Source organism: Oreochromis niloticus, linkage group LG9 (genome assembly GCF_001858045.2).
Source record: "Oreochromis niloticus isolate F11D_XX linkage group LG9, O_niloticus_UMD_NMBU, whole genome shotgun sequence".
Classification (NCBI taxonomy): Eukaryota; Metazoa; Chordata; class Actinopteri; order Cichliformes; family Cichlidae; genus Oreochromis; species Oreochromis niloticus.
This window is the reverse complement of record NC_031974.2, coordinates 12,468,611-12,496,270: the sequence shown is the minus strand read 5'-3', so window position 1 is coordinate 12,496,270 and position 27,660 is coordinate 12,468,611. Positions and strand designations below refer to the sequence as shown.

Below are 27,660 nucleotides of genomic sequence, written 5' to 3'. Positions count from 1 at the left end.
AACTGCAGGTGGTTAGCCTGTCTGAGGGGAGGAAACACAGCATTTAGCCATGTAGACTGTGCAGGCCCTGCGGCAGACTGATGTCTTGTCCAGCAAAGTAACAACATATTTTAATAATACAGATCTTGATGGTGCAGCACAGCCAGGAGATTCAAGGGTTTATTTAGGTGGGTTGAAGAGTCAAATGAAAACAAACTAACTTGTATATTTACTGGTAACACAATGACTGTGTTTTTACAGTATTTACAGCTATGTATGCAAATATATATATACAATATGGAAGTACGATAACAGCATGACAAAGCAAACTGTAATAGTCTTTTTGAGCCCAACGTTTTCAAATGCTTTTCAAAACTGAACTTTTTTTCAAAGGTTAACTCTTTTGAGTCTTGGAAGCTGTTCAGAAAAAGGATGAATGCCTAAAAGGAGAAATCTACAGAGAACTCCACTAGCTTCATCTTTGAGAAAAGGCTGATTAAGTTGTTGGCTGTGGAGGCATAGTTCATTTTGTATTTATACTCCACAAGTTCTCTGTTCAGGCTACTGGTCTGCACGCTTCTTCTGCATGGCTAGCATCAGTTCTGACATGAAGTCTCCACCTCCTCCTCCTCCGCCTCCTTGCGTTGGTGCAGTCCTCTTTGGTGGAGCCGGAGGAACCTTCTTCAATGACCCAGAGGTCCTCACAGCTGGTCTTAGGGTGGCAACAGGAGCAGCAGGAGGTGGTGGAGGAGGTGGTGGTGGTGGTGGTGGAGCCCCAGAAGCTACAAACACTGGGTCAGGTGGAGGTGGTGGCAAAGACACTGGATCTGGTGGTGGCGGGGGCAGAGAGTGGTCCACGCCACCAAAACTAGGAGGTGGTGGTGGCAGTGAACTAAAGCCAGTAGCTGGAGGAGGTGGTGGAAGAAAGTCTGGCGGAGCCTCTAAGTGGTCGTCAGTGGGTGGAGGTGGTGGTGGAGGAGGGAGATTGTCCATGTCAGGTGGAGGTAGAGGGAAGTTGTTTGGTTGATTCCGCTTTGGAGGGGTGGGTTTTGAGGCAGTCTTGGCAGCCAAGGGAGGAGGAGGAGGAGGGAGAACTGGGTCTGGAGGTGGTGGAGGGAGGACCTCGGCTAATGGTGGTGGTGGAGCTGGATTCTGATAAGTTAGAATAAAATTTAAAGATATAAGATTGACAGGAAGGGAAAAGATTCTTAAACAAAAGAAGAGGAGAGGGCTTGTACTAGATAAATGGTGTTGATGGCATTATGGGAAATGTAGGAGCTAGCTTCAGTTTGTCCTACGCATGGTTTGTTTTTATAGACTAAACTATAAAAACAGTCAGAATAATGGCTAACCAGTGCTTCCCTTCTGATGAAGTGCTATTTACCTGAGAATTAGGTCCTGGCTGTGGCTTGGTAGCATGACCGTTGGCCTGGTTTGGTGATTTAGCTGGAAGAGGAAGAGAAACACTCGAGTGAACTTTCAGTACAAGTGAAAAAGTTTGTGCTAATATCACTGCATCAGATCAATGAAACAATCAGTGAAGGAGAAATTGCACGTCATGCTACCTTTGACTGTGGGTGAGGGCGTTGATTGATTGGAGCTTGATGGAGTGCTGCGGTTCGTCCACACAGAGTTAGAAGCCTTTATCTCTGCTGTTTTAAAGTTTTCATGCAGCGATGCCCCGTACTGGAAGCAAAAGAAAAAGACAACCCAATTTTGTATCTTTGCTTAAGGAAAAACTGTATTTTGCTATTAAAAGCATAAGTTTTTCATATTTACCTTTGCAATCCGTATTCCGGTCACCCAAAGGTTCATGCTCCAAGCATCATCACAGCAGAGGTACTTTATGTACTGAGACTCTTTCTGGATCTGAGGATGCTGCAGAGGCAAAGCCACATAAGTTTATAAGTTTTTGATCAGTCAATCAAAAACACCACATGGACAATGGGCCACACCTTTTAATCTTCCACAGGTGTATAAAATCAAGCACCTAACCATGCAATGTGCTTTACAAACATTTGTGAAGGATGTTTTTTCTCTACTAAAGAGCTCACTGAATTTAAGTGCTGACTTTGGATGTTCCAACAGGATGCCACCATTGCAACAAGTTCGTTTCTGAAATATCTTCCATTTTGAATATTACACGATCAGCTGTAAGTTATGTTATTGCAAACTATAGTGTTTAGAAACTGTAGCAAGACCATATAATATTACAGAGCTCCTTTAGCATTAGCACAAAAACTGTGGACCAGAGGCTTTCATGACTCCTGTAGATGTAATGTATATGTGGCAAGTGATCAGCCAGATTGCATCAATCCCACCTTCTAAATTAAACTCGTGATGTCCAAAGAAATGTTTTTTAACAACTGAAATTAACAACCCATAGCCAATTAGGACTTATTTTAGCATTGAATATAAGGTCTTTCATGTCATTCATTAAATTTCTTCTCTCCTATATATTCCACCATTGGCTGTAAATGGGATTATTGCAAACTGCAAACAAGGAATATCAGCAGTTCAGCCACAAAGTGTCAAACCGCATAAAGTTCACTGAGTGCTGAGGCACATAGTTGCCAAGTGGCAAGGTTCTGGTGACTCAGTAACTGCAGAGCTCCAGACTGTGTCCATTCTGGCAGATTGATCAGGATTTAAAGTTATTCTAAGTTGAAACCCTGAACAGTTTTATGCACAAGCAGGGTCTCATCTTCTCATAAAAGCATTAATAATTTATGAGTCCTCATGACTGTTTTCATGCTCAGATGTACAGATTTTAAAGAGTTCAAGAAATTTGCTTTAAGTTTCCATGATAATTTATGTCCATGATAATACATTTTAAAAACCCAACTGCACAAAACTGCTTCATTACAGGAACCCTATCTTAATTAAATATATTAACGGTCACTTATATTAAATGCACACTAAGCTGGTTTTGAGGCAACAACAGGCTAAACCTGCTACATTGTGACCTACTTGTTGCCATTGTTTACCTTCTCCTCGATATTACAAAGAGCCATAAGGGGGCAGCGTGGGTCTAGAAGCAGCTTGGTGCAAGTCAAATAAATAATAAATATGTATATTCACTTCCTGTTTTGTGGGATATTTCTGTTTGCAGCTGTGAACAGAAACCAGTCCTCAGATGGATCATGTAATTCAATATTAATTCGACTAGTGAGAAGGCTGATGTTCGTTTTGCTTTTGTTGTTGCTTCCATGTAAGAAGATATCCACATATGCCAACTTTCTGACCATAAACACTTACTGTAACATTAATTCCCCCCGTCTATTGTTTCCCTCCCTGAAGCCGAAGTTAAATTACCTTGTAATGACACAATATGAGTTATAGAAGCTTGGTTATTCATAATGGGGGTGGTATTAGAGATCACCTCCGGCTGCTCCTCTGAATATTTAACAGCAAATTGATGAGGCTAAATTGTTCTGTTGTCGTCCTTGAATTGCAGCAGTTTTTTGTCGGCTCATAAACGCCACCTCATCAATCTGTCAAAACACTAATTTAACATTCTGGCAGCTAAGAACAGCTTCAGCTATTACTGTATTTACTTTGTAAGTTTAACTTTAAGGACAGGAGGCTGGTTGAAACCTGGCTGGCCTTCTGAAAGGTAATTTTCTATTTGCCCTTGCAGCAGCGCCTTATTCCCTTCAACCCAAGCCTCGAGTATTTTGTCTTTCACTTGAAGCTAATTCAGTTTCTTTGCTTCTCTAAGCTCTTTTTGCTCTGCTCCTCAACATCTAGTCTAATGGGATCTGCTGATTCTAGTGTTTCCCAGACAAGATAGGGGAAAAGAAAAAAGCAGACTTTCACATCCCTTTAACACTGACCAGCAAACCATCTAATTCTTGCTTTTGCGTCCCTCAGCATTTTTTACCCTTAAATGATTACTGTAAGTACCTCAATCTACCGCCACTATTACACTTTAAAATCACTCTTAAATAGACAAAAAGTACTTTTGTGTAAATGATTACAAGAAGTAGGAAGTTTCTTAAAATTCTTGCCACTTTTGAGACTAAATCGGACAAAACGGTGTCGTTTCACTTCTTTAAATCGAAGTATTAATTGCTTTTGAAAATTTCCAGCCACGCAGGCAGCTGCAGGGCTTGCCACGCTCACCACTTTGGTTAGCATCTTTTAAATAGTGCAGCACTCAGTGTAGCACACAGTGTGAAGGAAGTTGCAGCTTCTGCGTTTATCTGGTCCACAATGAAAGGGCGTGTGGCGTGTGGCTTTGAAGCGAGCTGAATCGATATGCAGCCTTACCTTCAGCACAAAGCAGAAGTCAGTTGGAGCTTTGTATTTGGTTCTAAAGTCTTTGCCGTAGTAGACGTTTACGTTGTCGAACTGGACGAAGCAGACGAGGTCACGGGACGACTGAAAGGGAACAAAAGACGATTGTTCGGTTTGGGTTTTTTCTTTTTTGCCATTTACCTGTTTCTGTGCCAACTAAATTCAATATCTACCCTACAGATGCAGTAGCAGGGTATAATGTGCTGCATAAATGGTTATTTGGGAGCAGGAGCTGCCAAAAGATCTGAGATATATGGCAAGTACACTGTAGGTATCGGGGGGAGTAATAGTCCCAGTTATATTCAGTGGTGCATAACACAAAAGTGGGGTTAATAAAGCTGAAAGACTCTTAGCAGTCCCTTGGAAAGATGAAAAAACTTGATATTACACTTCATTAGGGTTTCAGTTGACATAGCAAAAATATCTCTGTATCTGTGGGGTTTTCATCTTTCACCACTCCTGTTCAGCACGTCTGAGGCCGGCTGAATCAGAGCATTAGCAGTTGGGCGTGTGTTTTCTCTCTTGCGTTCTCCTTTTGACTCCTGACCTTGGTCTTCCCTTTGGGCACATAATAAATTCCCGAGGCCCTCAGCTGGAAGAGACGCTGCTTCCAGGACTTCTTTCCGTCTTCTTTAAGATGCAGCACTCCCTCGAGATCAGGCACGATGATGGAAGTCCCGCAGAAGTTCTCCTGCAGAGATGAGGAGGGGATGAACGGGTAAGTTACTAATAGGAAAAAGTCACCTTATGGATGATGTTACACCTATAGGTTGCATGTGAGTGTGTTTTACCTGTATTAATAACTCTTTGTCCTTATCTTTCATATCTCTGAGAGTTTTCTTATCCTTCTTCCACAGATAAAAGTTCTGCAGGAACAAAACAAAATGCTTGAATTATTGCTTTAGGGGCGGGCATGTTGGTTTATTGGTTAGGCCACCTCTTTGTAAAACAACTTAAAGTGGACCTATTAGACTTATTTACAGCTCAGTTCTTTTCTTCTTGGAATCATATGAAGAAGGTTTGCATGAATAAAGATTCGGAAAAATGCTTTTTTATCTCACTGGGCCTTGATGCAGCTTGTCGGTTCATCCTCTGTCTGAAACGAGCAGTTTTAGCTCCTCTACCTTCAAGATTTTAAGGGTTAAGGAATTAAACTAAAGGATATCATTCTCTAAAAGAGCAGAAGAAGTCATATAACCTTTAAAAAACAAAAAACATCCGGGTCTCAAACCCTTTTGTTTCCGTATGAGTGAAATACTTTGGCGTCATATCATAGTCTGAGCCAGTATGTTTTCATTGTGAGGAAAAGCCCAGAGGGAAAATCTATTTGGTAGTTCTTGTCAAAACCTCGAATAGTAAATGAATAAGGACATACTGTATGAAAGAGATCTGTCTTTTGTTGGAGGACATGGAAGACATGATGGAGTACTTTAAAAACGAGAAAATCCTCGCTGGTTTTCCAACCCAGCTGTTTGCCTCTGCCAACAGACCGAATCCATTAAATACTGTAAGATATTAAAGGGTCCCATTGTATCACAAACATGCCAAGATCTCCTTTTCTTTTGCCTGAAGCTGTTTCGCTTGATATACTGCAGTGTGGACATAAACGTAAGAGGTCGTGCCGCTTGGACGAAAAGACATTGCATAATTGAGAAGGTGAAAACAACCAGACAGCGCAGAGCTGAAACAACGTGCAGATAGATTTGCACAAACTCAGTCCAAGAATAAGGAGCCACACCACATGTCACCCAATGGATGTGTGAGATCCCACACGAACGCTGCTTATTATCAGTATTCATTTATAGAGGTTCATATAGTTTTATAAAAGAGAAACTATTGAAGTAGACCAACCTGTGGGTTTTTGAAAACCTCATATTTCTCTGGTCTCTCTTGGAAGAGTACTTTGTTCTCGCTGTCCCTTGTCCAAGCTGAGAGTGGCTCCACAAGGTTCTCGTGGTCTTCAAATGCCCGTTCTGCCAAAAGAAAAGAATAGATGTATAACCTTTGCTTTCAGATTAGTCTGGCAGTGACATTTTGATGTACTTTTTTTTAAATGAGATGACAAATTCTTTGCATAATTTAGCTTTTGAAATTCCACCATGCAAAGTCACAACAGATGAATGAAGAGGCTTGAATATTAAGGTACCAAAAGGCCAGAGCGGCTTTAAGTCAGACCTGAGTGAGTCTTTCAAGCGTATGACACACATATTGCTATTTATAGTCTCTATTCTGATATGTTGTTTATCTACTTCCTAAAAAACTGTCGTTCAATATCTTGTTACACATATGTCCACAGTATCAAGTATCAAGCTAAAGTAAAGAAAAAGAAACCCTCTAATTAAGTGTTTAAAATGCTTGAAAAGTGCTGGAGCTTATCCATGTGGTGCTTTATCTTACTTAATTTTAGCTTTATTTAATATATCACAAAAATTTATAGCTGCTGTTACTGGACAACAGTGGAAATAAAGAGTATTATTTCCCTGTGAAATGTCAAGAAAGTCTCACATGTAAAAGGATGTGATTAGGTGACTGATGAGGACAAAAGTCCAGCATTTTTTAAAAATATAAAAAATTGTATTGTGAGATGAGCATTTTTTGGCTTTGAACCTTCATCGGGGTCAGTTTTAAATTCAACAGAAGTAAACAAGTAGTTCTGTTTTTGTTTCTAACACAGTCATCATTTGCAAAGCCAAAGCAGCCTGAGGTTCAAAGAGCAATACGTTTCTTTTCCTGCTCTGAAAAAATAACCAGTGGTGGATATTAAAAAAACATTTAAATGATGATGTTACACTTTTTAAAATTATAATATCACAGGAAATAACTACACAGGTACAAATAACATAACGGTGTCCGGGGCTGAAAATAAAATAATTCCTTGCATGTATCACAGCTTCTGTATTTTATTTTTTGCTAATATATTTAGCTATACATGCATAGCAGCCTCTGCGAGTTCCTCCTCGGTCTTCCCCATGCTTTTAGGAACTGTAGAGTAACCTCCCACTTTTGCAATTTAAAACTGAAATGACAGAAAGCAGTCCAAATCTTCAGAGCCGGAGGTCAAAAGCACGCTGAAGGAATTTATTTTTTGTTCCCTTGTTCTCAGATGCTGGTCCTTTCGTGCAACATGCAGTGGTTCTGAATGTCATATATTATTAGCACATTTAAGTAAAGCACTATTTTTTTTTTTCTCTCTGCAGTAAATCCAGCTGATCTCTCTTCAATCAACCATGAAATATAGTTTGGCTCAGCCGCTTTGGAAGATTAAACTGTCTCCAGTTTACTTTCTCACACTGTCTCTGCTGTGCACTATTGTTCAAACCAGAACACACGCCAGTCTTTATCTTTGTGCCATGAAGCAAGTCAAAACAAATGCTTCGCTGCAGTAGATCACTCCATCGCGAAATCTTTAAATCAGCTGCACTTGCTTCAAAGTCAGTCGCACAGCTGTACAATTGTCTATTTCAAATGAGCTGAATTAAGGGAGGACCCAATAAAATCCAACCTTCAGCATTTGCTGGCAGGACTTTAAATGGTACTAAACCTCCAAAACACATTAAGAGCTTTTTCCTTCTCCTCCTCCTTCTCCTCCTTTTTCCTCCTTCGCCCACCCACATGCCTGGTGCTCTAGATCTCCATCATATACTGGCCCTTTGAATGTTTAGCCCTGGTCTCAAATTATGGGTTACCAGCTGAGGCAGAGGTAGGCATTAAATAAATTGCTGCCAGGGTTCCAGACTAGTTTGACTATTACAATCATTAAATGGATGGTGTGACTTTGCTTGCTGGAGTAAGTTATTAGGAGTAAAAATCCCTTTGAACTGCATTAACCACATGGTGTTTTTCAGTAGTGTGCATGGCGAGCACATGGGTGAATGTATAACAGCGGAGATTTTCTGGAGAGCTGGTGTTGCTCGTTGAGCTCTGTGGGTGTTTATTGGGCATGATTTGCCTTGGCTTTTTGCTGAAGAAGATTAAAGGTCAGCTAAAGTGTTAGTAATGTTCAAGGGTTTAAAAATGAATTAACTGTTTCCATTTTGGAGCTGTTTGGCTGTGGAGTTAGCCAAAATCCCAAACACTCTTGTGCCTGTGAGTCAAATGGCCCACACAGAGGAATTCTTGCATGGCTGGCACTCTATAGATCGCAGTCTGTGTGTCAGATGACTAATTTAAGCCGAGAACTATGATTTGGTTAGTGCTGACCAAAGGGAAATACGCACGTCTGCTTTTATTTTTTGCACCAGCAGCACAGATATGTCATCTTTACCATGAGGTGCAAAAAGAAGTGGGAATATAAATCAAAATGAAGGAAGAGAAATTTAACTTAGAATTGAGATTAAAAACATTACTAAACCCTGCAGTTCCTCTAATGGCCACTTGAGGCTTGCTTTAAAAGAAGAAGAAGACACACATAAATCCCCCTCCCCCGCACACATGAAAAACTTTCTAGTTGATTCAAGGTGTCTGGAACATCTTTCCGAAGCCATGTCTCTGTCATTATCATGATGTAATGTGGTGACAGCCACAAAGCTAATGCTGAAGCTTCAGAATAGAGAGGCTAAATCCAGTGGCTGATGTAACATGCCCAAATTTGCAGTAGAAATGCATGCCTTGTATAAAAATCAAACAAACAACAACAACAACAACAAAACTCTGTATTGTACTGTATTAACTGTACAAAGGCTTGAAATTTGCACTGTTTGCTTCAAATAACAGGTTGGTGATAACATTAGCATAGCTGCTATCTACATGCTAAGTGTCGTTTCATTTGTCACTTTAAGAGCATTTGTGTATAATTATTTGAGAAATGGCTTGTTGTGAATTTAATTTCCTTCATTCAAGAATTGTTTTCCAGAGTTGTTAAAAGTGATATTTTAGTACTTTATTACTTTCTTTGTATGCCACTTATAACTAAATTGCAGGTTCAGTCAAGCTAGTTAGCTTTAGCTGATACCTTCAGCATGATATACACGAGAGTCCTTCAGTGATTTATTCCATCCTTACTCAGAATAAAGTCTTAGTTCAAAAATTTATGTTTAGTTTACATGTATTATACCCTTTAATAAACATATTTTTTTGAAAGGAAACAAGTGTTGTGAAAAAAAACTATAATGATGATATCTCCAAATCTGATACAGCCTATTATTCTGTGCCACTGTCCTCTCATGTTGTCAGAAACGTGTATTTATTCTCTGTTGAAAGCAGTCATTAATAAATTTATCATTTTCTTGTTTCTGAGTAATATTTTCTACACACTGCAGTCCCCAGCAAAATAAGATATTATTAAAGTTATATAATTGTGATGAATGTCTAAAGATGTAAACTGCAGTCGATTAACACGTTCTTATTCTTCATCTTCAAATTTAAAATAAGAAATGGAATGATTCCAAGCTTAGCCATTAATTTTGTGCATCACAGCAGCATATAAAATTTCTTGAAGGATTTTATTGCTCACAAAAGTTAATGGTTTTACTACCAGTATTTGATTAAAACTGCTACAGGATGAAGTAAAACAAATCTCTGTGCATGATATAGAAAAATGGCTACTTAAAAACACCAATTATCTCTGTTAAAATCTGATAAAGTTGTAAGAAAACACAAAAAGCAGATGGTACCGCCGATGGAGGTGCAGCCGACGTAAATATAGCACAGACAGCTCAGACGGAGGATTGAGATCATAAGGCTTCTATTTCCGCATGACAGGGAGGATGACTGACAGTGTCCGATACAGCAAATTAAACCCACCTGTCTACACTCCTCGTGTGAGTGTAAGCAAGAGAGCGACAGAGAATATAAATATAAAGGAGAGGAGGAGGGCAAGAAAAAGATGGATGGGAGTAAGATCAGTGTTTCATTGTGAGCTCGGTGCAGTTTGGCTGCCACCGTGCCAATAAAAACACAGTCCATCATCTCGACCAGGATGAAATATCCCACCTTGTACAGTGAGTGTATATTTTTGTGTGTGAGTGTGTTTGAGACAGTTTGACAGTTCATATGAAAACACACTGAAGTCTGGTGTTGTTAACACAGTAATATACCACCACTGTGTTTTTCTGGTTTTGTTGATATATTTGCTGCTCAGCTAGTGCTTATTGCCGCGGTGTTTCTGCACTAAATTACCCAGATGTCACTTGTCGGTGAAGCGGTGTCAGCACAACTTTGACATCTTTCTCTGTATTTTCTGCCAATGTTATTTAGGTAGTTACTCATTCGTGCGATCGAGTTCTTTGATTTATTCCAAACTGCTCCTCGAATCGCAAACGTCTTTTTCTTTGCACTGAAAGATTTCTTATTTTCCCCTGAAAATACTTAACCTGTCTGCGGGTTTTTAAAACGGCAAATATCTTATGAAATAACTACATATTGAATCATGGTGTAATGGTGCCTTAAAATCATTGGCCATAAAGGTTCCATCAACACTGCGGCTGCATTTCCCATCAGACTCACTGCAGCATTTTTAAAGGTACATATACTATATATTTCTACTAACAGACACTGTGTCACTTACCACAGCTATGCTGATGACACACAGCTTTATACAGTACCGTCTCCTAGAAATATGTGACCGAGCTATTCTGCATATAGTGCCTGTAACTTTTGCTCAGTTAAACTTAGTAAACGCTGATATCAGTCATAGTATCTAAGACTCAGTGGGGGAAATTCCCCACAAAGTCTAATTGACTAGACTTACCATTAACTAACAGTGACTGAGATTTGAACTTCAGACTCCTTACAGGGTTCCTTCCTTTCTGACTCTTGTAATGACCAAAATTTACAAAACTGACATAACTTTTCAGTCATTATGAATCAAAATCAGTGACTTGGCCCATTAACTCATTCAGAGAACATTTTAAAAGGTCAAGGCAAAGGGTCATCTATAGAGTTTTTTGGTGTGACATTATGCTCAAATATTGACCGTGATACAACCACCAGTCTGTTACCCCTGACCAGTTAGCAAGTGGCTGTTGGAGGTTGCTGGCTGATAAAATTGGTCACTAAAAACCTCCTCATGATTGCTGTAGTTGCCATGGCTGTCCATAGTTTGCATGTAAGACATCGACTTGCAGTAGTAAAAAAAAAAAAAAGTGTAACAGAAACCAGAAACGGAGAATCACCTTCAAGATAAAAGCTGTTTCTTAGCCATACTGTCAACACATTTCAAATTGCACAACGGTTTCTGTTTCTGGTTTGTGCTGCACCTAGTGTCACTAATGCTCAGTTGTTACTTAGCAAGTGTTTCCAGACAAGATGGTGTCTTGATGCAACCACAGCAATTTGTTACTGACCAAACCAGTCACAAGCATTTTTTGTCAAACGGTAAGGGAATATGTATCTTTTTCTAGCAACCGATGGTTGTCAGATAATTTCAAACCGGTCATCAGACGAAGTCATTTGACCCTAAAGGAAGTTAACACCATCAACATAGCACTGTATAGCATCTACTCCATGGTAGCTTACATGCTATATTGTGGTAACTCACCAAGCTGCAGTTCTGGGTTGGTCTCACATATGCTCCAGTTCACATTGCAGTCACAGTGAGACTTCTCAAACATGTTGTCCAGAACTTCCCTGACATTCTGTCGCTCATCGACCATCAGCGTCTTGGAGCTGCCATCATTCATTAGTACCTTCACCACCAACTGTCAAACACAAAAACACAGCTTTTTAAAAATTGTTTTTTTTACCTCACAAGCACAAAAAATATCAAAGTGATGTTTTCTAGTGTTCTAGTGATTTGAAAAATTCAATTTTTATGCCAAACTGACTTAGCTTACCTTAGCTTACCAAAGCAAAAGAGTAAAAGCTTATTTTTACTGTATACTTCTTGTAATCTTTGAACAAACAAGCACATTCTTCGTCTTGTATACAGAACTGCATTCACAGACTTCATAGAAAGCCATTTACAGTACAGATTAGCATTAAAAAGATTTAGCCTGCATCTTTTAATCTAACTCCCAGCAAGAAACAGAGCAAAAGGTTTAAGGTTTTCAACATGTTAGACAGCAGCAGGTGTAAGACATTAAATCCAGCCTTTATGCACATACAGCTTGTTTGTTTGCCAGTTTAATACAGGATATGCACAGTAAATGGATGTTTCTGTCTCCTAACGTTAGCTTTACTGGAAGAAGTTGGAAGTTCTGGAAGTTCGAGCATCAGCACTTCTGTCTTCTGATTCGAGCTTTGCTGTAATTTCTTCTTCTTGTCTTTTTGCACTCTTAGCACCTCACTCAGAGTGTTGGATGAGATTAATTTTGCCCCAGAGCAAAGCATTTTTTCCCCTGCAGGCTCATATGGTTTCACAGTTCCTCTCATTTGGTAAGAAATTCTGCTTTGGAAAAGCTGAGGAGTTTCACAGCACTAAGGTCAGCCAGTTGCTTGCTTTTTGTCATAAAAATGGGGGTTTCAGAGATGTTATCACAAGAGGATTTAGAGCTTCAGGTCACAAGTCACTCAGTTTCACCCTTCCTTGAAAAACAGTCGGGTTTTGACATGTGGTTGAATGAACTATCGCTGGAAATTTAATTTTCCTCCTAGCACTTCCTCTCCCCAAGATGCTATCTTATAAAAAATATCCCCAAACATGCTCAGAAACCAGTGGGCCTATCTGAAACTTGTGGTGCTCTGACCACTTTATACTGAAATTTCTGGAAGTGCACCTGGCACTTCTGTATCTCTTCTATGAACCCAGAGACACACATCCATATGAAAGTGGCCTGTGATTCCTCAGCTTCCACACGCACACATGGCTTTTTGGAAAAACTTCCTTTTTAGTTTTCACTTCTAAGAATTTTTAACTACCATCTTAACAGGGAACTAGGTCACTGTGAAGAGCCAAATCACGAGTAAAAGAGTAAAACTTGGCAGTGGTATCAGTCACAGTCATCTATGATAAAAGAATGGCATGCCATCTGCGTGAAACTAGTTTGGTTTTGTGTAAAAATTGCTGCTCTGGAAGTGTAGCTTTGCATGCAAGAACACATGTCTGAGCTTTTGAATGCTGCTTTGAAGATGAGAAAGTGTCCACATATCACCCCCAAACAGGAAACCACGCTGTCCTGCGGGATGTTGGCTGGATGAAAGTAACCATCCATTACTGTGATTGATGGCTCTTCCAAAAGAGAAAAAAGGAAAGGAAACCCAGGCTATGTTTGACCATTAAGTCTTTTACAGTAATGTTCAGGTAGCTGTAATTCTATACGTCTCTACTCTTGCCAGTGGATGTCAGCTCAGAGGGCAAAACAAGAAGTCGGTGTTTGCTTGTCTTACCTTTTTAACTTTAGCTTCCTTTAGCTTCTCAAGAGCGAGTTTGATTTTGTCTGCCTTCATCTGCGCCTCGATCTCCTCCTGAATAAGGTGTGCACAGGGATGAGATGGTACATGCTCACCAACATCACCATTTTTTTTTTAAAGAAAAGTACAATGTAAGCACCAAAAAGGAAAGAGAATCAATTAACAAACTTCACAATCATAAAGAAAATGTGTTAATTCACTTTTTAACAGACTGACGACCTTTTTAGGGTGTACCCTGCTATAATCTAGTATTTGTTTGACAATATCACAATTATTATCTTTCAAGGAAAACTGTTTTTAATTTAAAATAAAGGTTGCCAAAAATTCCTTTGTTATCATATAAAGTCATGAGTCACAACAAAAAACATCTTGCAGTTTTGTAAAAAAAAAAAGAAGAAGAAAGAAAGCATGTAAAAAAGTTTGGGTCATGACAAAACCACTTGTGACATTAGTGAGACATATCTGTGAGTCATTTTTAACGGGGCTAATGACGAGGAGGGGGATATTGTACATCAAAAGTGTACAACACAAAGTTCCCAGCAGACATCTCCTGGCTGACAACTCTGACTTAATTGCATTATGTAGTATTGCTCCATATAATGACACTCTATGGGGTGTTCTGAGGTTAACAACATGTGTAGGTTAATGAGATTACTGCAGTTCACTTGAACTAGGAGCAACCTCAGTGACGCACTCTCAAGGTGTGATTCAATGTGAAAATGACCCACTAGATCATTTATGAATACTGTAATGACTTATAGCTCATTTCAGTGTAAGGCAGAATGTAACATCTGTGCTAATAAATGCATGTAAAGTATATCTTCACCTTTTAATGAAGCATAGCTCAGCACTAGTACACCAATACCAACACTGGAAGCTCAGAAAATTGAGCTTTCTATTATTATCTACTGCTGTAAAACTGTTTACGTTAACAAAACCACAATCTCTTCCAAACACTAGTCAAGTGTTTGGGGGCTGAGCCTATCATCCCACCTAGGTCCTACTTTCAAGTGGAACCACTCCTATGTGTAGCCTCAGGTGTGCTTACATGTGTAGTTTCAGTTTCAGGCCTTAGAAACAATACACGATGTGATTGTTTGGTTAGAGATCTTTGTGACTCATTAGTGACAGACTCAATGTCTTTTTCCATAGAACCAGTTCCAGTCAGCTCTATAGCTCTCATCATTATACATCATTTAGAAGGTTTATGCTGCATAAAGCTGTATACAGATCCAATGATTATGGTTAACTTTTTCTGGCTGCTGTTTGTAGCTTCATATTTTACTGTGCAAAGACAGTCGTATCGTTGTCATTAAACTCTCCAAGAAAGTAATGACACGTACTTCTAGTTTGCAGAAAGGGTCCCAAGGGCGAGTCAGAAGATCAAACTCTAGCAAGTCTATCTCTGTGTTGTAGCACTTCAACATTTTTCAAGACGTGTAATGTCTTGTTTTCACTTCATCCCCTCCTGTGTGGGTGTTGAAATCTCCATGCAAGACTTCCATCTCAGACATTAAATCCTACCTGCTAGATCTCAATTAACTTGGGTTACTGTTTTCTCCAGATGCAATCACCCGTGAAAATCCTGACTGCAACTTTAATGAACTCGTCCACGTCTACCTTACAGTGACGCACTCGCTGCCTCAGCACAGCTGGTGTTTTTACCTCAGACAGATGAGGTAACAACTTCTGCTAAAGCAATAAGCTCCCGTCTACCCCCCCACCCCACCTCCAAAACTGTCACATCTTACCTCCCTTACTCCAAGCCCAACCTTTGCTATCGATCCTGTTACACTTTTCTCATTGCCGTATGTGTTTGATCTGTTCCAGACAGACCCTCGGCTGTTTCGCCTCACACGTCTCTGTAACTGTAACAGATGCCTCCATCCAGGAACGACTTTGCTATGATCTCACCGTTAAGAGCAATACCACTCTTCCAGGTTTCACAAAAACATACAAAACTCATCTTAAATTTATGTGCTGGGAACTGGTGATGTTTTTGTTGTAAAACTGTCCTGTCATGCATGGCTTATAAAGCATTTACTCATGGTAAACCAAGACATGCGGCGAATAAAAGAAAGATTGTGACGTTGTTGATTTGTTCTACCAGGAGCTCAACAAACGGTCTTTCCTTCTGAACTGTGGCACTGCCTTTGAAGCTAGCTCTCTCGAGCCTTGATTAATGCTCTCACTTCTTAAATTTCATGTAGTCAAGGGTTGAAACTGCACTTGCAGAATTGCTGCATGTGGGCTGACTCACCACTGTGGGCTTTGCACCAGGAGGAGGTGGAGGTGCTAAAGAGGAGGCAGCGGAAGGGACAGGAGTGCTAACATTGCTGCTGCCGCTTCCTGCAGATGATGGTGAAATGTGCGATGGGGCAGGTTCAGTGCTCAGGCCCTTGGGCGGTGGTGGGAAGTCTGGTTGAGAGGCTGACGGTGCCTTCAAGCCTTCTATCTCCGTTGCCAATTTCTCTTCCGTTGCATTGAGGTCGGCCATCAAATCGGCCATGAGCGCGTCCAAGTCATTGCCCTCCAGTTCATGAAGGGACTCTGGTGAAGCAGAAACATTTTGTCAGGAAATAACTCAATAGAGAACATTGTTGGATAGAATTTTCTTTTGGTCCTTTTTCAAAGTAATTTGCCTTTTTACCTAATTATGAAGAACTTTCCTTTTTTGGACAAGTTCCCCTTTCGGTTGTGTTTTATTAAACAAAGTCAGTGAAAGCAGTTCTTTCATTTTATTCCTCATTCACGTTCCCAATATTGCTTCACTGAGTAATTAAGTTTCAGAATTTAGGAGGAAACAGGAAGAAACAGTTTTGTCTGCATGCAAATTTTAGTTTTGCTTTTTCTAGGCTGTCCTGTATTTAGATTCATCAAAGCATTATTAAGTCAATACATTTATTAAGAAAAGTAACTGTATGTTACAGACCAGTCAAAATAATTTGTATTTGCTGATTTGGAGCGACTGCAAACTGGATTACTTTGTTTTGTCTTAAACTTACTGCTATGAAAGCGTCCAGCTATGAGACCATTCTCACTGAGCTAATGTGTGTGACTGTGGCTCTTCAAGGTAAGGGTTCCTGTGAACTGCTCATCACAGGAAACCAAAGACAATAAATAAATCTTACTATAATAATAGTAAAGTGTTGAGCTCTGTATGACCCTTTATTATTTATGTATCTCCCCCTAATAACTAGGCCGGTCTGCATGAACATCGTCCCACACAGAGCACTTATAGCATCTAGTTGCGCGTGTGATGCTACGTTTCCAATTACAATTGCATTAACGGTCGCTAAAGTTTGCATTCGAGACAGAATTTTGTTCGACTCACCGCTAAATACAGATACATAGAAAGAATTTGAAGAATATTTTTTGAAAAATAATAGCATGTACTTATCTAACTATCTTTGTGGGATCATGTGAGGATCAAACTGATAACATCTCACAATTTCTTTGACCAGCCCCCCTTTTTTCCAACCACTTTTCACGCCTCTGGTTAAGCATTAAACCTTGGTTCAGGAGGCCCCGATATAGAAATAGATCAAGGTTAGATTAAAGATTTTGCACATTGTTTTGATGGTTACATTTGTAGCCAAATACATATGTGTGTTGATGGTGAGATCCAACCCTACACATGGAGTGGAGCAGGTAACTTTTAGCAACCCTTTAGCCCAAATGTGAAAGCAACTTATTAAATCTACCTCTCACTCTGTGTTGCACATATTCTGGTCCCTAGTAATACATTCGCTAAGTTTAAAGTGGATGGCATTAACAGTTTGCACTCGTGCATTTGGGCACAGCCTTACTGAGCTGCAAGAGCGCATGTAGATTATAGTCTTTTATAAAACATAGCCATTTGTTGTGATTGATAGTTTATTTATATCAAGGACATTTTCCATTTGCAAAGTCCTTCAAGGCAGGCATTTGTTATAAAGTGCTGCACAGCCTATCAACCCAATCTGACAAGATTTAATGGCATTTACAATGAATGGAGAAAAAGGGAAAGTTAAATGCTAATACCAGGCGATATTTTGACCTTGTTCTAACATTATTGCAGCTTATTTTTTAGCTTATTAAAGCCAGAGGCAAACAGTGAGTAATTAGACTTTAATCTGTGCCTCCAGTTGTCAGGAAGTGCACATTTTTTATTTTTTATTTTGTGTATTTCCATGTTAGTTCTTGTTAATTTGAGCAAGCACACGATACATCCCACCCTTGCACAACTCGGGTGTTGACACTGCACAAAAGCTCAACGCCCAGCTCTTTGTAGTGTTTCCACACATAATGTCAAAATGTGAAGTCACCATTCAGGTCAGTGAAGCCGATGGAGTAGTTGACTTCCTTCTTTGTGCTGGATAGAGCTTCAGGGGGCACCGTTTCCTCTCCAAGACTCTGAGACAAAGAATGAAGAAAGCAGTGTGGTTGTAAGAACGCAAACACAATTTCTGCACAGCCAAAATACTTCCCCACCCCCCACCACAGAGGAGCACACTTTTGTGTTTGAGCGCTCTGATACCAACATTATGACAGAGGACAGAGTTGTATTTTTTTTCTTTTGGGGGCTAAAAGTGAGAGTGTACCCACTGTATGAACAATATGACACCCCATCTTGGAAGAACTGAGATGGAAAACATTAAAGTGATCGGCGGGGTTTTTTACTAAGAGGGAAAAAAAAGGCGTAATCTTTACTCGGTTGGGTTTTGCCATTTAACCCACCCTTCCAGAAAAGGGTGGTATTTATGGTTCTTAGATGACCACAAAGTGTGTTTCGTCCCAGTCATGAGCGTCTCAGTTAAGGATGGTGGGTTTTTGTTACTTTGTCATCTTCTCTGAAAAAGAAAAGTATCTCTAAGTCTTAGGCGAGATAATTGATCACGGGCAGCTTGAACAAAAAAATGTATTTTTGTCTATTTGCTGCATGAACATTGAGATTTATGCCTTTCATTAACAGAAAATGCGGTAGTGGCACAAGCTCCTCTGCTACTTTATATTGGTATTATATTAAATCCTGTCATGTTTAATACATTCTATACAATATAATTTAAATATATTTAAATTTAAATAGAGAAAAAGAGATGAAAAAATGACACCCGCTTATTTCAGATATTGGAAACTGGAGGATAAAAGAAGCAGAAAAATGTATCTTCAGGGTGTGCCTGGATACGCGTCATCCACTCCTTCTTTCCTCTTTCAGTTCTTGGTTTTGTCTTTGTTTTATTTTGTTGTCACAGCTACAACGTGTCGATTTTGTAAAGTGCTGTACACACCAGAACAGACAGGAGCAATCACATTATTCACCCAACCGAAAATTAACTACATATTCAGTGTTTGTTTTTTGAAAAGATGGCTCTAAGGGTATTTTGTGCTATAAAGCAACAAGAATAGAATAAGTATATATAAAAATATATAAGCAAACAATGGCTGGTAAGTCACCTGGGTGAGGAGGTCCATCTCCCCCAGCATGGCGCTGAACATGGCGTCAATGTCGTCCATCTGGTGAAAGAATCAACAGTAGAATCAGATATAGAAATTATCATTATTTCCAATGTGACAAAATATAATCTTTATAATATGTATTAATGGGCTGCACTGATTAATGAAGATGAAAGAGACGGTATGTCCATTTGCATGGGTAAAAGCAAGTGCAGGCAGTGAGTGCTGATACAGTGCTACTACTTTACTGTGAAGTATTTGCAGATGTAATATGTTTCCCCAGGTTATGATATATTGCGAAACATGTCCAACCCAGACTTGAAGGAACAAAGTGTGTATGCATAACTGCAGGCAGTCATTATTTGCCAGAACTTGTTGTCTCTTGTTGGAGCAAGTCAGTGAAGCAGTGAGTAAATATTATGTTGCCTTTTCTGTCATATTCAGAGTTGACTTTTTTAAGCTGTCAGCTGTGTTCTTTAGTAATCTGGATTTTAAAACCACCAATATGATGATTTTAACTTCTTTTAAATGCCATCTTCCAGCTGTTTTGCTTTAGATTGCTACACAGATGCCAAATTAAACCAGTCCCAGCTTTTTTTAAGGGAAGCAGTCGGTCTCGTGTACTGAAATCATGCTTCGTGTTGTATGATGAGTGTTTGTTTGAATCGTTATACGAAGAAGAAGAAAAACTGCCTGCAACATACCGATGCCTAAGGAAAGTGGAAGAGCATAAAGTATGCAAGCTTCCATAATGTGCTTAGCTCGAAATTGCTCTAAACTGCTGATCAAGTTTCAAAATGGACTCATACATCAGGCTGGTACAGATTTATATACATCCCCGATGTGGATGCATGAAGCGAATTGTCAGCATAATGAAGGTTATGTTTTTCATTTTAAGCAGAGTAATAGCCCGAGGAGCCACCGTGGTCACTGTGCCTTTTTGAAAACTACTCCGAAGGCCTCGCTTGAGATTTACATTCGTAATTATGCACAGTAGGCCGTCTCCCCTGCACGTATTATTTGAAGCCTCTTTTCTCAAAGCAAATGTTATGATGGTCTGGAATGTGCAGTCAAAACAGTCCCTGTTTTCTTATGCTGGTACATGAGTGGTACCACAGAAACACTGAAGGTGTCAATGGGAGTTCATCCAGTTAAAGTGGTGCTAATGGTAGCTTACTTTATACTGGTTACATGTGGACTCTCCTAACTCTTCTGCTCCCAGTATAGCATGTTTCTGATAACAACAGCTGTACCACAAATTAAGTGCACCCCATAAGTCAGTGAATTATAGAACCACCTTTTCTATAATCTAATAACTTTACGTTATTAGCAGCAATAATATAACATTATTTTCTGCATGACTTTATCAGTCTCTCATTGATAAAGATGCAACTTTGGCCCACTCTTCTTTACATCATTGCTTCAGTTCTTTGAGTCTGAGGACACTCATTTATGCACAGCTCGTCTCACCGCAGCATTTCCATCGGGTTGAGGTCTGGACTTTGACTGGGCCTTTGCAACACCTTGATTCTTTTCTTTTTCAGCCATTCTGTTGTAGATTTGATGCTGTGCTCTGGATCTTTGTCCTATTTCATGACCGGATTCGAGCCAAGCGTCATGTGTCGGACAGATGGCCTCACACACTCGATCATACTTCTGTATACAGAGTGGTTTGTTCAGATGCAAATTTTCTAAACTAAACAGTGCTGCCATGCTGTTTTTAGATAGAACAGGCTTTCTCCTGGAAACCCCTGCAAACAAGTCTTTTGCTAACTTATGCTAACTGACATGCTAACTGTGGTAGAGTCTGAGGTGTAGCTATTTTTGGAGTTTGTCTGAGTATTGCATGATCTGACATCAGGGTGATGGTTTGCTGGGAAGATTATTTAAAAGATCCCCTTGTGAATAATCTTTCTCACTGTAGATTGCTGGACTTCAGAGTGTGTGGATATGGTCTTGTAACCTTTCACAGGACAATTAAACAACTGCTTCTTTAAGATGACCGTTGATGTCTTTTTTCCATTGGCATTGCATTAACACAAACCTGAATAGTCCAGATCTGCTTTTATAGACGTGCTCACACTTGCTCATGATCAGTTAATCAAATGCATTTGGTTAGCAGCACCTGGCTGCTACTTATTAAGATAGCGGCAGTGGCCTACTTTTCACATGACTGCAAATATATTTTTACTCAAGGCTTGTTAACATAAGGTATGACTGGGTAACTGCTGAAGCTGTCACTACTAAATTAATTGATTAGAGGAGTTTCGTGACCAGTAAACCATCCGGACTCACTGGTTCCACCTTCTCACGTTCTACTGACCTGAATGCTACAAAATAACAAGAAAACATTTGCTTGTGCCTGATTGTATTACCAGAAAGATTGCAATAAAATATATATTAGTCATGATCCCCAGAGGATTAATCACAGATTTCCATGACTTTTACTACTTATCTATTAAGTATCTACTGAAGAGATTGAAGGGAAAGATATAACTATTCTTGTTTGACATGCAGACTATGCAGTTATTAATTAATTAGAATGAGTCTGAATCTTTAGTACATTTAGCACCATCATCAGGTCAAAAGATCTCACTGGTCAGAACTTGTACATTTGTGAAACAATATAAAAGAAGAATATGTTCAATTAATGCTTTCAGACAGATCTTATCCTTCTAACATTCTGAGATAGAGTGATGATAACAAACACACCCAGCTCATCTAAACATCTCAATGTGAGTCAATGTGAAAAAAACAGCACCACTTTGCATAATGTTTTATAAAGGTTACTCAATATTGTAATCTGACGTCACAACGATGTCAGCATGGTGCAGCGCAGTTACTGACTAACACCTGATTCACTCTTAATATGTTCATGGTCAAAGCAATAAAACAAGTGTGAGCTTTTTTTCTTTAAACGCTTTTTAATCAAGACATCTTACCAGCTAACCCAGGTGTTGCTGGTTTTACTTATTCTGACAGACTGTGATTAACCTGCATAAATATAAGCTTCGGTTCACCTCAGGTCAGTTATAAATTGCTGGGGTTAGTCTCAAGTTTGGTGTGGTTAAACTGATTAAGAAACCGATGAGCTGTACTTGTTTTGTGTCTCAGCCAGATCTCATATTGCAAGAATGCTTAGCATCACACTACCCTATTATGGTGTTTTTTCAGCCTCTGTATGAGTCTTTAGAGGGTGACTAAGCATGACAACGTGTATGAGTCTGTTATGTAATGCATTTTCTTCTTATTTCTGACTGGTTTTGTAAATTAAGCACTAATTAAAAGCGTTTCACGGGGCATGCAAGAGGAAGGCTGGGGGTGGCTGCAATCTCTTTTGTTAAACCACCCCTGATCTAATTTGTTTAACTCATGCAATGAGATTCTCTGCACAGATGTTTGCATTGCCATCCTCTAGTCTTTATGTTTTCTCTGCTGCTGTGGTAGCGTCCATTAGAGAGGAAAATATTGGGCGATTCTGCAGAGTTTAACTCCCTGCTTTCACTCGTCACAGTGTCTGGAATGTGTTTAATGACATTTAGATCCAACACGAAAAAAATAAATTGCTGGAATTTAATTAAAAGACACAGGAGTACATCTCTCATTGACACTGTGTAGGAGACAAGAGTGACTGATTGTGTTCCAGGAAAGAGTTTATACAGGATCAATACTGTTTCAAACATCTAACAGATGCTGCGTGTTGGAAGCTCACGAGAAACTGTTAATCTTCTGGTGTCATATATCAAATCGCACGGCTCATAAACTGAAACGCCTCTGCGCACTGATAGAATTTGTTTGCGCACCATAATTTCCACGTGACGTACATATGTGGGGCTCACTGCTATAGCACGTGAGCGCAATCCTCCACCTTTTACACAAACGGTTTACCCCCAGGAGGAAGTGGTAACTGGTAAACTTCCTGGAACTTGCAATGTTGAAATGGTATCGGAAATGGTGACACAAGCAGCTGCCTGCAAATTTCATGGTACTGTTTCCTCAGTTCTCATTATGTCACTTTTTTTCACCTATACGTGGTCGGCATAAGACGTTTCGAGTAAAAGAACGCACCATCTCTGAACGTCTGGTGCTACCTTTTGTCAGTAGTTTTAAAGTCACTGAAAGAGAAGTTTAGTCAGTCGATCAGATTTTGCTGGGAGGCTGTGTTTTGACACCAAATGCATGAAATGAACCGCTCCCAGATTAGCAAGGAGAAGTGAGAAGCGGCAGGAACAGACCGTGAAAACAAGACGGCTTCCGCTGGTGAAAACAAATTGACCCAATTTTAAGACACTCCCTCAGTGCCTTAGACATGTGCATTAGTGGAGTGATATCTCAGACACAACGTGAGAAATGGACTTCTTCTGTGCTATTTGTAGGTGTGATCCTGCACCTGATATACAGATAAAGGTGTTAACCTCAGAGTCATTGCAACGCCACTAGTATGATTATGGGTGGACTAATTAGGTTTACTCAAATGTGACCTTAAGGACGGGGGATTCTGAAGCTTGAAGGTTTCCTAGCTTTGTTCAAAGGTGACCAAATCCACCTTTGAAATTTAACTTTTTTTTAAGAGAAACTAATGAATATAATGTACTCATGACTTTATATTTTCAAGCTTTAGGGGATGAGTTTGGTGTACTTTGGCAGAGCTTACCTAGCTACAGTAGCTGTTTGTGAATTGTAAAACAAGCAATTTGTCAAACACAATGTTGACACGTTGTGAAATATACCCAACTTTAGCATCTACTTTACTATAAATGGAAACATAATGAATAAAGTCAGTGTTGTATTATATTAAATGAGGCTTTAAAGCGTAACATTTTGCAACCAGAGGAGTCGCCCCCTGGTGGCTACGAGAACAAATACGTTTTAGATCTGATTATTTGTACAGTCTGTGGAGTATCAATCGACTATTCTCAGAAAACACAAAAAATCCTACATTTGACCAAATACTCAATAATACCTCACAAGGAAACGGCCATGATTAAAGCACCGTTTAAAATCAGACTTTTAAAGGATTTTTAAAGAAATCTGGCCAAAGATTTTATCATCAGTAACCGGAAAAAACTGGAAACTCGACAGCTGAAGACCAGAACAACTAAACTATTCAAAGTCACCCCAGTGTCCTGTTCATGAATGAGTAATAGCTCTACAAAGAAACCAAACTAATAACACCAGGAATTTTTCCTCTGCAAGCTCTGTAGCTTTATGTGCCTTTCAATATATCAATTTACCGCAACAGAGTTCATGTTTGTGAACTTCTAGTCACATTTTCACACTTTCGATTCACAAAACTGTGTCACTGTCTCTTCACACTTTTCACTATTCTATTGTCAGACAAGGGGCATTTGTGACCAATCGGCGTCCTTAAATGTTATTGTTGGGCATCAAATGAGCGCATTGTGAAAAGTGGCAACTGTACTGTTGTACTTTTTATAATAAAAAACAGCAAATCTAAAAGCACCTTATAGCTTATAGCTTCTGCATTCCTCTAGAACACCCCCCTCCCCCCTTCCCTCCCCCAATAATCTCAAATATATGTCTCAGCCTTTTACATGCCACACATATGTAGCTCCAGGGTAGAAAATCAAAAGCAGACATCAACTCCAGTGTTTACCATAACATACAGAAACTCTCCCTCTTATGATCAGATCATATTTCCGTGCTTGGCTCTTAAGCAGATGTGTTTACAGGACTTGACTTGACTTTTTGCAAAGTAGGCAAATTAGAGGTTGAGTAGCAGGCACAAACCACTGAAGAGTATGAAAATGAATAATCAGAACCCTAATGTTTGCCGAAGCAGGTTTCAAATCAGACTCAAACCTGCTACAATCAGTACCCTTAACAAAATGTCTTGCTTAACATCTCTAAGAAACAGCAAACACCCCCTCGACTAAAAGCCTTTTAATCCGTCGCTCTGAAAGCAACGCGTTCAGTTATACTCATAACAAATTCACTTCATATTTTTGTGACATGATTTAACGTCAAAAATGCCAAAAGCCAAATATACAAAATGTTCCCGTCATCAACAACAAACTGACAGCACTATTAACTTTAATATAAGAGGCCAGCCCTATTAGTTTCATGTGGTTATTGAGTCATACAGCACTATGAGACGATAGCGGGGTCCACCCAGTTGGAAAGATATGAACTTACATTCTTTTCACCAAATTAAAACATTTATTTATTTATTTCATGGGGAAAAAAAATCTTCTAATAACAGTTTTCTTTAATTTCTCGTACTATTAAATTTAAAACCTTTTGAGAGTTTTTATCAGAGCGCGCTGTAACTCACAAACTTTGACAGGATGTCTAAGATTATCATCTGCAACATATCTCTACATAGCGTTCTCAAGCTAAATTATTCTGCTGTAGCTGAATATACATATATTACAAACAAATCTCTCATTTATTTTTTGTTTGTTTTTCAGCACAACAGCGACCACAATCCTCACTTGTAATGTGCTCAAACATCAATGAACAATGTTCTTGCTCTGCGTTCAGAGGAAAGCAGCTTCGGTTGTTACCGTTATATCCAAAGACACAACATCCAAGTTAACAGAGATGAAACTCACCTTTTTAAAATGTGTTAATCCTTTGTTTCGCCACTAAGTTTCAAGATAACAGCTTCATGGACATCAGTTCCACTTCGAAAAACTAGTCTCTAATTAAGCTTGACACCAAAAATTAATATCACATGCAGGCAGATTTTGGGCGTGCGAGTGGATTGAAGATTGCATTTGTCTGACTGTTGGCTTCTTCCTGCTTAATGCGGAAGTTCAGGTCTAGACCTGTCATTGCATTCCTACTACAGAGTTCAGCACTTTCACAACACTCTTGTCTGGGCAGCGTTGATCCATCCCCTCCTTAACAGTGCTCCTTATCTGCACTGTACTGTAACTGTGCCAACGGGGGCAGAGAGGGAGAAATCATAAATGTGTTGTGGCTTCTCACCAAGACTTCGAGGGTGACTGACAGCCACTCGAGCAGATTGGGAAGTTTTTTTTTATTGAAAGAAAAAAGAAATGCTTCAGTTGGATCGAGAGAAAGGCTGAATCAGCGGGAGGAATGTGACGGGTCTTGGTTAATAATTCACCTCGCTGAAACTGATTTACAGCAAGTCTGTAGACAGGAGTGGCATGCTGTAGTGGTGAAAGACACTTCAGCTGGGCTTTACTTGTCTAAATTCTTGTGAGAAAATACACTCGCCTAAATGAAGCGCATTATTTGCTGTACAACCTCTAACACACCTCATAAATGTAAGCAGAGTACACTAGAATACATTAATTTACATGAAATCTTAGCTTCTACAGTTAAAATCAGGAAGAATTGTCTTAGGGTAATGGTGTGGTGCAACAAATTCAGTTATCTTTAGGAGGAACCAAAGAGAGTTAAACTGTCAAACTATGAATAGCCTCTGGCTCTGTTATCTGACCGTGCAGACACAGATAGCTGTATTTATTTGCATTTCTCCTTGAGTCATCTTGGGAGGCCAAAAACAAGATTTCTGATCTCTTTTTTTATCCTCTTTCCACCTTAAAGGGAATTCACATACAATATAAAAAAATGAATACAAAATTATGCCTAACAGAACAAATTATCTTCATTTTTACTAATATTGACACTTCTAGGTCCCATTTCCCCTCAAGACCAGCCTGAGCCACGACAGCAAAGACAGACCACCACTGTGGCAAAATCCCGTCATCATATGGTAAAGCTGAGCACCACAGGGAGAAATCAAATAACCTTGAATGCTTCCAAGAGTCTTTCATGACTCGTGATGTATTAAACAAACACCCTGGGTACAAGCATGTGTCCCAACCACCCTCATTTCCTCATTCTCTCAGGGTTTGACAAACAGATGGACACCAAAGGCAGCCTCCCATTAGCTCTAAACATCTCCCAAACACAAGCACGCCGGTGCCTCGGAGAAGATTTCTCAAATAAATACACTGATTAACGGTTGTGGAGCTCGGCAGCAGAGAGCGAGGTGATTTTTTTGTCTGCTCCGCCGTGCGTTTGCGCTCTCTCCTCGGAGACTGAGGGTGGTCCAGGAGAGCTGATTCTGATAATGGTTTTTGCCAGCATATGTTGCAGCTCATACATCACAGCACCGAGCCAAGAAGCTGAACGAGATTGTTATTTTTTAGTTATTTAATCAAACTGTGCGCTTAAAGGGGGGATCTGCAGTGTCGAGCCTTGAGTTCTACTGCACAAAGAAAAGTCTGTTGGCTTGAAAGTTGCAGAACTGCATATGGTAAGGTGTGAGGTGTGGAGCATTCTTTTTAGCCATTAGTTTGCATTCTGAGCGCTCCAACACACCTCGAGATACATTTCTTGTGCCTGGGCACTAAAAGGAAATGGGGTGATAATGACAAAACCAGTGGGCACCTTGCAAAACGATATGTAGTGCTGCAGAGGAGAAACCGTCACTGAGATGATGTGAAAAGTGATGCGTACAGGAGTCTTTTAGTGCCCTCTGTTTGTTCTTTGCTGTACTGTACATGCCAAACATGACTGAAATCAGTGGGAGGTGTAAACCTGCCAACCTGCAGTTATTTTCCCCACTCCCTCTTTGTGGTGCAATAATCAACACCGCAAGTTTGCACCGGGATAACAAGCAACTGCTAGCTGGATGTTTTTGAATGTATATGCAAG

The 27,660-nt window shown here is 39.7% G+C and overlaps 1 protein-coding gene across 1 annotated transcript; it reads right to left on the bottom strand.

Moving 5' to 3' along the window:
• Positions 1-129: 129 nt before the first annotated feature.
• On the bottom strand, positions 130-25,774 carry apbb1ip (amyloid beta (A4) precursor protein-binding, family B, member 1 interacting protein). Its single transcript, XM_005449053.4, has 14 exons — positions 25,578-25,774; positions 19,003-19,062; positions 17,874-17,961; positions 15,827-16,116; positions 13,543-13,620; positions 11,756-11,915; positions 6,130-6,251; positions 5,070-5,144; positions 4,826-4,969; positions 4,252-4,362; positions 1,759-1,857; positions 1,545-1,665; positions 1,364-1,425; positions 130-1,131 (listed from the first exon to the last, which is right to left on the bottom strand). Exons 2-14 carry the CDS (start codon positions 19,060-19,062, stop codon positions 541-543), a joined length of 2,001 nt encoding a protein of 666 aa, XP_005449110.1. The 5' UTR covers positions 25,578-25,774; the 3' UTR covers positions 130-540.
• Positions 25,775-27,660: the final 1,886 nt, after the last annotated feature.

Excerpts from the sequence above, each read along its gene's own strand:
- apbb1ip (XM_005449053.4), bottom strand. The coding sequence starts at position 19,062 with ATGGACGACATTGACGCCATGTTCAGCGCCATGCTGGGGGAGATGGAC. Across the intron at positions 11,916-13,542 it reads AGGAAGCTAAAGTTAAAAAG|TTGGTGGTGAAGGTACTAAT; the intron begins GTAAGACAAGCA and ends TGTGTTTGACAG. Across the intron at positions 6,252-11,755 it reads CAACCCAGAACTGCAGCTTG|AACGGGCATTTGAAGACCAC; the intron begins GTGAGTTACCAC and ends TTCTTTTGGCAG.